The following is an 11,674-nucleotide window of genomic DNA, read 5'->3' as shown; positions in this document are numbered from 1 at the left end:
GAGGCGGATTTCCCGCTTCTGGACCTCGGTGACCTTGAGGCGGATTTCTCGCTCCTGGACCTCGGTGACCTGGAGGCGGCTGATTTCTCACTCCGGACGGAGCCGACGCTCGAGCGTCTCGAGCCGGACCCAGTCGGCGACGGGGACCGACTCTCCGACTTACGACTGCCGTCCAGCTTGTTCGACCCCATTGGACTGTGGCTGGTGGATCTCGAGGCGCGGCTGCCGCTAGCGTTCGACGCGGGTGAGGCCGGTGCGCCGTTCTCGTCCTCGGAGTGCTCGCTCCTGACATTGCTCGACGTCCGCACCGGCGCCTGCGACGCTCGGCTACCGCTGCGGCTCGATCTCGAGGACGCGGACGCGTTATCGGACTCCGAGCCTGAAAAACATAATCGCGAGATCAGAGCACCGTCCGTGGTGATGAGGTATAACCTCTCGAGTAAGAATATCGTTAAACAAATCGGTTTTGTTTAATACTGTAAATACAGAATGATATACCGATATTTTTCCAGAGTAATCCGCGAAGGAACGGTATAAATGATGTATTCGTTGATGTTACGTACCAGAATCGCCGCTGGAATCGCGTAAGGTTTCTCGTACCGGTGACATGTTTACCATGTGTTTGAGGTTCGCAACGAAACTGTTTTAAAACAGCTTCGAGCTGCTTGGAGAGAAACGGCTCGCACAAGATTCAGCAGCGCATACTGCACAGAAAGAAACGATACCGCAGCTAATCACCTTTCCTTATTTTTATTTTTGTGTTAACTTTTTTTTATTTTTAGGAAAAACAAGAGGCTTTAAGTGACGTGTCCCTTTGAACTTCCAATTCTTCCAAATCTTCGATCTTTTCTCTTTTAGGGATGCGCGATGTTGACCGATTAATCGAAACGTCCGATTTTATTATCGATTTTATCGATTATTATTGCCCGATGTTTTTGCAATCCGATATATCGATATTCGGTTTTTTTTTGTGAATATCGATTTTTTACATTCTTTTGATAAGCTAAGTTCATTTTTGCTATTAGTGCAAATAGTGTAATTGTTGGTTCGATCTAGAACTAAGAGCCAATCACGTTCGATTGCTACTGTCTGCGAAGCTGAAGCCAATCGAAGGCATCGAAGCTCGTCGAAGCGGCTAGTTATTTACTATTATTTGATACGCGTAATGGCTCCAGCATAGTCGCGACGCCAAGCGCAATGCGCGACGCGACGAGCGATATCCAATGAGTGTACAGTTTTTCCGGAAAAACAGTACGCTCATTGGATATCGCGCGTCGCGAATCGCGCTGGTGTGCTAGAGCCATTGGCCTAGTTTACACCGATCTCTTGATACGCGTATCAAATAGTATATTTGAACTGATCAGCCAATAATCAGACTTATTTACTAGTTATTTACTATTTAATACGCGTATCAAGTGATCGATGTAAACTAGGTCATAAACATGATACTGCGACCTGCGACCTGCGACACGCGAGAAATTTGAAATTTGAAGAAGCCACCCAGCAGTCTGCCGACCTTCTCTAGCTCTTAGCTCTAGACGGAAGACTCTCGAAGTCTCGAGACTCTCGAGAAGGAGAAGCTGGAGAAGCAGAGCAAGCAGGAAGCAGGACGTTGCTGCGTTGACGACGGAGAACGAGGAACCGACACCGCCGATTGATTGACGTCGAAGTGGTACCTCATTGCCCACGGCTAGATTCGCTTGTCGTGCACTCGGACGAGAACTTGAAAGATCAGAACCAGAATTCCATCAAATTCGAGGAAGAGGACAAGGATCTGTTTTACGTCGGTCCGGTCGAGCGTTAGGCACGCAGGATCCGTATGGACAACGCGTGCTGCAAATCGCGTCGATCCTACGAAACCTCAGCTTCACGCCGGAGAACCGGGAGAACGCGACGATATTAGGCAGAAACCGGTGTTTCCTGCGATTCGTGCTGCTGTGCGTGAGAGCGAGGTGGAACAATCTGCACAAATCTGCATCAGCTCGTCTTCGACATACTAGGGAACATTGCGAACGAAGTTATTTTAAAGGAGGCCGGAGAGGATAACAGACGTCGTCTTAACGTGCGTGGCCAAGGGGATCGAATCCTAGGACAGGTTTATCGTTATATCCTGCCTGGAGGTGCTCAACAAGATCAGTCAGCAAGACAGTAACGAAGAAATTGTCACATTTGGCCTGGCAGATAATGTTTATGAACTCATATGCAGATTTCTAGCTATAAGTGACGTAGCCCTCTTAGTGTATAGTCTGGAATGTCTGTACGCTTTAACGTCACTGGGTGCGTTAACCGAAAGTGAGTACATATCCTGATAATTTCTAAGTAAATTAATTGTAATCGTTAAATTTAATTGTCAAATTTAATTGTTAAAAGTAAAATTTTTACTAATTAGGTTACGAGTATTACGACTGTTCGGACTGTTATGAGTTACGAGAATTGTGGCCGGATTGTTAAATAAGAAGAAGACGCAGATACATCGCAAAACGGTCGCCAATCGGGAATTACGGGTAGAATTATTCCGTTGCAACGAGGAACTGACGAGTGTTGCTGCTGCATACAAAAGTTTTTCCACCTCTATTTTGTGGATAGACATATACACGAAAATGTATGAAGACGAAGGCTCGGACGAAGGTAAGATGTGAATTAGTTATATTCTTTTTTAACAGATCTATTGCGAAGTAATTTGAAAATTCTAAGTTCACTTCAACAACTTATTGTCAAACTTATCTCTTTATATAAAACTTTTTATTGTCGGTCTGACTGGCAATAATTTAATAATTATAACAACGTTTCGACCTCTATTTTGGGTCCTTATCAAGCTAATGATAGATCAATGTTCGTCGAACATCATAACATTACGAGTCATCGTTAAACATTAACGGGGCAGTAAAACAGAATATAAACTTCGTGAGGCATGACCGTCACGTGTAGCGCCCGTGTAACGACGTCGTTCGACGCACATTGATCTATCATTATTCATTAGCTTGATAAGGACCCAAAATAGAGGTCAAAACGTTGTTATAATTATTAAATTATTGCCAGTCAGGCCGACAATAAAAAGTTTTATATTATTTTATCACTGGCGAAAGATTATTTTTGAATTATCTTTTTATCATTATCGAATTTGATTGAATTTGACAAGTCAAATTTAGTTTCATTTATCATTTCTTTTTATCCAACAGATCCTAAATATACGATTTATTTTCGTATTAACGAACAGCCTTCCTTCGCTGAAAGAGGATTGACCAGAAATAAATATCTTAATTTGAAATGTACGTGCTTTTTTCATGAATTTATATATAAAAATACAATTAATATGTTATCAAATATTTTTAACTGATTGTTATGTAATATTGAAATGATAATTTCAGATAATGACAAAGAGACTTGGGAGTTTATCCAAGAAATGTACTATCTAAAAGTTAAAGAGTGGAACCCTGCTGTCGATGTTTTGTACCGATCGATTGACGATATTGATTAGTAAGTTTATCAGAATAATTACTGCAACTGGCTTAGGATTTTCAATTCATTTTCTATAATTTCAAATTCCTTCCTTATTTTATTATAGCACACCATTGCCAACGCAACCACATGCTGGGAACAAGAGTCCCCTGGTTTCTCATGCATGTGACACAGAATCAGTGACGTCATGCAATGCAGTAAACTCTCATCACGAAGTACATCAAGTACATGATATATCAGCAGCAGGTCCATCTTCCAAGTCCAACAACGAATGTTCTAATGCCAATGTCGTGAATTCTAAAAGTCTTGAGAATGAAACGGAATTAGTTGTGGAGAGGAATAATTCAAGGTAAAAATTGCAATTAATTCATCTTTTATTTTTTTTGTTTCCTCATAGAGGACGCTTTATTTTCGTAAAAAAAATTAAAATGTTCGTATGTGTGCGTATGTGTGTGTGTATGTGCGGATCTACTTGCATATTTAAAAACTGAGGAAGCAATGTGCAAGTTTCTACTTACACATTTAAAAACTATCAGTTTTAATTTGATAAGCATAGTTATATTATTTACAGTATCAGGAAAAAAAGTTCTGTATGGGCCTATTTTAAAGACAAGGATGATAAAGGTGCTGTATGCATCATTTGCAATGTTAAAGTTAAGCATTGTGGTGGGACAACGAATTTAAAATCACATTTGTCCAGAAATCATCGATTATTGTGCTCTGATATATTAAAGCAAAACAGAGATACTACATCTGAATCTAGTAGTGAATCGACAGCTAGAGATGAAGATGATCCGCCGCTTAGACGAATAAAATTGGCATCAAAGGTAATGATAATGATTTTTAATAAGCCTACTACTTTTGATCGAAGTTTGATAACTTCGAAGCTTCGAAGGAACGAAGGAATCTTCGAAGGAACGAAGATTCGAAAAATCAAAGCTTTGACAGATTTCGAAGGAACGAAGCTTCGAAGGTTCGAAGTTTCAAAAAATGTGTTAAATCGTAAACTATCACATTTATATGCTTCATTTTTTCTACTTACTACACATCACAGACGCTGTAACTAGAAAAAATGAAGCATAAGTGTGATAGTTTACGATTTAACACATTTTTTTTTGAAACTTTAAACCTTCGATGCTTTGTTCCTTCGAAGATTCCTTCGTTCTTTCGAAAACCTTCGAAGCTTCGATTCTTCGAAACTTCGTTCCTTTAAAGCTTCGAAGCTTTGAAAAAGTAACAGTCCTAATTTTTAATACATAATAAAAAAATATAATAAAATTTGTTTCAGAAGAGCAAGTTACCTCGAATCGACGAAGCCTTTGAGAGGGCAAATTCTTTCGCAGGTTTGTAACAAATTTCAAACAATTAATAAGTAGGTTAGTCAAATGGTCGAATGCTCGTTTATCATTTTCAGAAGGAGGAGCACGGTCTGACAAAATTACTGCAGCACTAATGTTTATGATCGCCAAAGACAAAGAACCACTATCCATAGTTAATAAAGAAGGTTTCAAGGTTTTGATGAAAACAGTAGCTCCACTTTATCGTATACCTGATCAAAAGACTCTAACTAAATTAATGGATAATCGCTATGTTGAAGCAAAAGAATGTTAATCCACTCTTGAAAAAGCTTTGTCCTATACTTTAACATGTGATAATTGGACAGACTGTACTTTCCAAAGCTATCTGGGTGTCACCATTTATTACCTGTCTGAAGATCTTGTAATGAAAAATGGATTGGGAGTCTTTCCGCTGCATACAAATCATACAGCAGAGTACCTCACAGAGTGTCTCAATTCTGTCATTGATGATTTTAAATTAGATCGAAAAAAAATTATGGCAATCACCAGTGATGGAGCAGCAAATATTAAAGCTGCTGTACATAATGTTGTAGGCTCTGAAAGACATATCTGGTGTTTTGCTCATTTTTTGTCTCATCTTGTACCTAAAATATTAAAGGATATGCCAGAGATCAACAATATTATTGCTACAGTAAAGAAAATTGTCGTGCTTATCAGAAGAAGTGTTGTGGCTACAGATGAGTTAAAACGGTTACAAATACTTGATGGAAAGACAGAGGGAACCGTCTTGAAATTTATTCTTGATGTTCCGACTCGCTGGAATTCCACTCTTTACATGTTAGAGAGATTTCTCGCTCTGGAGCAGTACGTTTATGCAGTTACTTTGAGATGCAAAAGATCAGACATTCCAGATATGTTAACTCATAGCCAAATTGAAGTCCTACAGGAAGTTGTGTCTCTCATGAAACCAATTGAATATGTCATTAAGGAAATCAGTGGCAGCAAATATCCTACTTGCAGTACTATTATACCAATCATTCACTGTATGACACTATCAATTGAACAAGTTAAACCTTCAACAAACAACGGAAGTTTTTTTCAGAAAAAGCTCCTTGAATCGATTCAAGATAAATTTAAAAATGTTGAAAATAATATGATTCTCGCGGTCCCTACAATACTTGATCCACGATTCAAACGAATCGATTTTCAAAATGCCCGTGCAGCAGCTGCTGCTGTGGAACGAATCAATAAAGAAATGAAATTGATTGGTGGGAAAAAAATTCAAGAAAAAAGATCTGCAGTTCAACAAGACTCTAATGAAACTATTTGGAAGGCTCATGACGATATGGTGGCAAAGAGTACTGATGAGAGTACGGAAGATGAACATCTTGCCCATGAATTAAGACAATATTTAAAGCAATCGGTAATTGCTCGACATTACGATCCATTTCAACATTGGAAATCCTTACAGAATTCGTTTCCAACGCTGTACGAACTGGCAATTCGATACATCAGTATTATTAGTACCTCTGTACCATCAGAAAGGAAATTTTCCGAGGCTGGTGACATCAAGAGCAATGAGAGAAATCGATTAACGGGTGAGCACTTGAATCGACTCTTATTTCTGGGATCTCTTTCAAAAGAAGAATGGAAATTGGAATGAAGAATTTTTCTGCATCTAGACTCTTATTATTCATTCCCAATTTTTTCATTTTACTTATATATATTACTTACCTTACTTATATAACTTAACTTACTTATATAACTTAACTTACTTACTTATATATATTACTGTTACCTTGACTTATATTCTTATTCTTATTATTCTCGGTTTATTTTTATACAATGTGCAATGTGTGCAATGTTTATTTTTATGCAATGTGCAATGTGTGCAATGTTTATTTTTATACAATGTGCAATGTGAACATTACATTTGCACTTCAGACATTTGTTGGTTTTTTTTAACAAAAAGATTGTACTATGTACTTATTCATTAGAAAGAAATACATACTGGCATAATTCTTTTTTTCCTTTATTCTGCTTTTTATATTGGTGACCTTGAATCTGCTGTTTGATTTTTTTATTTCAAATTGATGATTTTCTAAGTGAGTACGAGTCAAGTCAAGTATGAATTTTATCATGGGCACACTTACTTTCTCATGGACCTTAATTATACATATTCCCTTCTATGTATATATCATCGGAAATAATCAATTGTTTTTCTTTCCAGGACCACTTTCATTTACAAACGGCAGTCTCAAATCTACTACTACAAATTCAAATTATCTGAAGAAATATATGGTAAGATTGGTAAGAAAATGATAGAACAATAGACAAATAACAAAAAAAATTTCTAAAATATTTAAAATTGTTTAGCGATAAAAATAAAATGAACTTTATATCAAAAAGTTGATTTCTTTTCAAATACCATTTTATGTAGGTGTTAAATTAATACAGTGTTAAATTAACACTGTTAATATTAAAAAATTATAAAAATAATTTAGTTTTTTAAACGGTTCTCTTTTTTAGTTTTTGATTGCCGTTTGTAAATATTTAAAAAAAATATATATATATAGAATCGATATATCGATTCTTCGATTTTTTTTAAATAATCGATATTTTATCGATATATCGATTCTCCGATTTTTTTTGCAATAATCGATTATTTAGTATCGATTTTTTTCGTTTTTATCGATTCTTTCGATATCGATTTTTTCTACAAAATCGCGCATCCCTTTTTCTTTTAAACGGTTATTATGTATATACCTATTTCATTTTAAGTGCAGAGAGTGCAGCAACGAGCGAGAAATCACAAATCGATGTTACACTTTTTTTTATGAATTTTGGAACACGCATCGTTATTGTAAATGATAAATGTATATAGCGTATATATATATAAATTGTTACTTATATACAAGTATAATTAATATAATTGATTATAATTTTACATTCAAAACAATATATAAATAAATAATTAGAGATTATATTATTACATATTTCAGTCATAAACATATATTTTCAGATACATATATATTAAATGTTTTAGTAATAAAATTCAAATCAGATAGGGAAAAAAGGATATACATAAATATATAAAATTTTTTAAATAACATAATTTATATTTGTAATAACATAAATACGTCTGTGCTAAGACCGTTTATATGTATAAATAATAATAATCGTAAACATTTTGCAGCATTGCACGATTTATAAATTGTATACTAAAACAAACACGCGCTATTGCATATTATTTCAACAAAGGTTTATAACATTTGATTAGCTTTGGAACAATATAAACATTTTTGAAACTCTCCAGTTGAATTACAATTAATTCGATATTTTATAATGCCCAACAAATATATCAATCATTTCTCGCATTTTTTCATTGTAGGATCGAATTTTTATCAGTCATCTTTCAAATTGATTTAATATGCTGTTAAAGAATTCTGCTTGTGTGTTTAATAAAAATAGAATAAATTATTTAAAAAAGTGTATCGAAGTAGATACTGATTTGAATAACAAGTATCTTTTGACAAGTATCAGAGAATTTCACCATCAACTCGGGAAATTTATATATTAGAATCTGGCTAGAATTAAATACTGAATCTTTTACTTTATACATTAAAATAATGAACTCAATACGGATTACAATCCTATTAATACGTTCTCTGCAATTCATATCACAAGATGGATAAAAAAAATTGAATAAATTTTAAGCGAGAAGCAATTCGGCATAATGTATACGTATATAATGATTTAGATTTAAAAGATCCATAATAGATGAAATACAGAGGCAGTAAAGTAGTTGAAGTCAACAAAATAGCTAATTGAAAGGAGAATTAAAATTATCCGAACATATTCTTGTCAAACTGCTTCTTTCTTTCTTGCTGAACGCTATATACTTAATCACAGATGTTCTCAAAAGTCGCTAGAAAGGCATATACTAATAATCAGCCGTGCGATAACAGTCCAAGTGTAAAATATATATCGTCAGTCACCTACTACAAATTTATTCGTAGTTTCTCAATTGAAAAAAGCGTCATCATGAAATAAATTGGACCCGCGATTCTATGAAATTATCTACATGTACGTATGATATTCATTCCATCTATGCTATCTATGTAATCGTACTTAGCAAGTACTAAGCTTATTTATATTTTGCTCGTTATAAATAATTGAGTATTCAGAATGGCTGTCCTAATAATATTCCACAATACTATAGTTTGAAAAGCTGAAGAGGCAATTGTACGCATATTACATTGTTTTCTTTTTATAGACAATTTTTATCAATTTTTAAAATATATTTATAACTAATATACATGTTTGTTTTGAGAGAATGGAAATTAAGGAAGAAAAGAACCATTTCTTATACATATTTTCACTCAAATCGAGTAAATAAAGATTAAACCTTCATTTACTCTGCACAGCAATCGTTCATTATGTAATTTGAAATTTATGCATGGAATTAACGGCTAGAGACTAGGGCTGATGATTTGCTTCGAAGCTTCGAAGACACCTTAAACTTCGAACTTGTGAAAAATAACAGCCCTATTAGAGACCAAGTATGTGTGTTGTGTGGACTTGAAATATGATTTACTCTGAGTGTATAAAGATGCCTTATATGTAATTTTATAACAAATTCCCATTATACACCCAAAGACAATTATACATGTGTAAATATAATATACATCTATCTACAACACACAAAACTCCTATTTTTAGTTTACACGTTTTATCTATTATGCTTGCAGTTCTTGTAGCTTCTTACACGAAGGTGTTTCGAGATTTTTAGCTTTCATGAATAGATCTTGATCTCCCAAATTACGGGCTTTCCACATTATACCTTCCCCTATTAGAAAACAAATTTGAAATATCTTGAGAATGTTTACGATGGACATATTGAAAGAGATAAAAGAACCAAATACATACTGTAATTCCTTTCTCTGGCGCAGCTTTGCCTCAAATTACTCACGTACTCCTCTTCAATTGAAATTTCTAGCCTACGTAAACTCCCTTGATATTCACTATGAAAGTTCTCTTTAACATAATATTGAACTTTCAAAACTTGAGTTGTTCTGGCCACAGAATATTTCCTGCAAATGAGGAGGAAATCATTACGTATCTCATCCTGCGAAAATCTTTATTGACATTGGAATAATTACACAGTACAAATTTTCAAAAATTTCTCAAGTTTTTTGACCGAGGATGTATATATGCTATACTGGAATGCGAACTCTACTCTAGAAGCGAGATGAATTTTGTTTCCAATCCGACCTTTTTTATTGCTGTACTTTTCGAGAATAACGGAATATCATTGACCGCAATCAAAAGTCCGCTAAACAGACACAGAAATGGAAACAAAGCAACCCATCCTTTTCTTCTTGGTGCCCGGACGTTAGCAGGGAAGCTCGCATTCCGGGACACGTGGAACTTTTCGAAATGGATTCCGATCGGAATTGTTTAGTTGTTTCCTACATTTCTATTGTGTTTTCTAGGGAAAACAGAATAATTTCGATCGGAATTCATTCCGAAAAGTTCCGTAATACGTGCCCAGGAGATTGAGCTGAATTTTCCCCAGTTAAAAAACTTGAAAAATTATGGGACGTGTTGTATGTACAGTGTTACTCGTGAGTTATACTTACGAACTCGAGTGCAGACTGTATACCGGGTCGGATATGAAAAAACTGCTCATCATGGTTAACAATATTAATAACAGAACTGGCAACAGCTGAAGAAATGACGTATATCCATTTGCTTGCTGAAAAATATTGTTGGATTTAAAAAAAAAGAAAGAAAAAAAGAACAGTACTTTGAAATTGGGCTTAACGCCTTTCTGCTCTACCTGATTATGAGCATGTTGCGCTTGTGCCTCTGACTGCCGCATCCATCTCCCACCTGGTCGACGCATATAGAATTCTTGTTGCGGGAAGCCAACGCCGAAAAACATGTTGAATAACTCTTCGGCTGTGATATCGGCTAAAGAGATATTATAGATTATATTTTGATACATGAGAGAACTTGTACGATATTCTCACGACACACGTCTCCACTTTCAACACTCTCTCTAACCTTCAAATCCACGGGTATAGTTATAATGTGTATGGCCTTGGCGGGTGTGCACGTTCTGCATTCGTTCTTCTTCAGGACCGTACGTGTCGTACTGTTTCCGTTTCTCCGTGTCAGTAAGAATAGCAACCGCATTACCAATAGCTGCATAAAAGATTTCTCGCATAAAGTCAAGTAAATTTGCAATAGCAAACCTAATTTCACTTTTTTCCCCACTATCTCGACATACCCTTAAAAGCTTCGGCGGCGCCTGGCGCTTTATTCTTGTCAGGATGTAATTGAAGCGCTAATTTCTTGTAAGCCTTCTTAATGTCGCTGTCCGCAGCGTCTTTGCTGACTCCCAAAATCTCGTAATAATCCTTGCATTTTTTAATCCTACAATAACCAAACAAAAAGAAACATATTTATCCAAGATAATTAAATAAATAAAATACAAATTGATAACAGCATTGTATTCTCAAGTAATCAAAACAACCTCGAAACACCTACCTCTTCACGTGCTCCAGCTGCTCTTTCGAATATTCAGAGTTACTATGGGAATGTGTTCCATCTTTGGCTACATTTTGTCGCTTTCTAACGTTAGGCTCAGCCGACTCCGATTTCTGATTCTGCTTGGTGAGTACCGTCACGTCCGCCAGCAGGTCTATAAATACAAATTATTTGATTCCTGTAACCATCAGTACTCTGACTAAGAGAAGAAAGGTGCGTTCTCGTAAAATGTAAGCCTGAAAGCCTTTTATTCCGCCTGAGTACACGTGGCTAATGCAAAGTCAACAAAGAAGCCAAGATTCGACGCTGTGCTTCGAACGGAGTGGAGAGATCGTGAGCTGACAACACGTACCCTCGGCTCT

At 35.8% G+C, this 11,674-nt stretch overlaps 3 protein-coding genes across 3 annotated transcripts; 1 reads left to right on the top strand and 2 right to left on the bottom strand.

Moving 5' to 3' along the window:
• Positions 1 to 16: 16 nt before the first annotated feature.
• On the bottom strand, positions 17 to 985 carry LOC112462672 (pre-mRNA-splicing factor CWC22-like; the record flags this gene model as incomplete). Its single annotated transcript, XM_025028576.1, has 2 exons — positions 564 to 985; positions 17 to 379 (listed from the first exon to the last, which is right to left on the bottom strand). Coding segments are annotated over exons 1-2 (418 nt in total), but the record flags the coding sequence as incomplete, so codon positions are not given.
• Positions 986 to 1,441: 456 nt separating this feature from the next.
• Positions 1,442 to 7,146, top strand: LOC112462673 (zinc finger BED domain-containing protein 1-like). The gene is given in 9 exon segments (XM_025028577.1): positions 1,442 to 2,292; positions 2,390 to 2,628; positions 3,180 to 3,269; positions 3,369 to 3,477; positions 3,566 to 3,808; positions 4,031 to 4,286; positions 4,748 to 4,802; positions 4,874 to 6,355; positions 6,988 to 7,146. Coding segments are annotated over 8 exon segments (2,355 nt in total). The 5' UTR covers positions 1,442 to 2,292; positions 2,390 to 2,600; the 3' UTR covers positions 7,080 to 7,146.
• Positions 7,147 to 9,372: 2,226 nt separating this feature from the next.
• Positions 9,373 to 11,671, bottom strand: LOC112462671 (dnaJ homolog subfamily B member 12-like; the record flags this gene model as incomplete). The annotated part of the gene is made up of 8 exons (XM_025028574.1): positions 9,373 to 9,606; positions 9,687 to 9,850; positions 10,400 to 10,515; positions 10,600 to 10,733; positions 10,827 to 10,967; positions 11,053 to 11,198; positions 11,313 to 11,466; positions 11,665 to 11,671. Coding segments are annotated over 8 exons (972 nt in total), but the record flags the coding sequence as incomplete, so codon positions are not given.
• Between the last annotated feature and the right edge of the window lie 3 nt (positions 11,672 to 11,674).

The sequence above is a fragment of the Temnothorax curvispinosus genome, unplaced genomic scaffold (assembly GCF_003070985.1).
Source record: "Temnothorax curvispinosus isolate PA1 unplaced genomic scaffold, ASM307098v1 QBEX01012669.1, whole genome shotgun sequence".
Lineage (NCBI taxonomy): Eukaryota > Metazoa > Arthropoda > Insecta > Hymenoptera > Formicidae > Temnothorax > Temnothorax curvispinosus.
The sequence above is the reverse complement of the archived record's forward strand: the minus strand, read 5'-3'. Positions and strand labels throughout refer to the sequence as shown.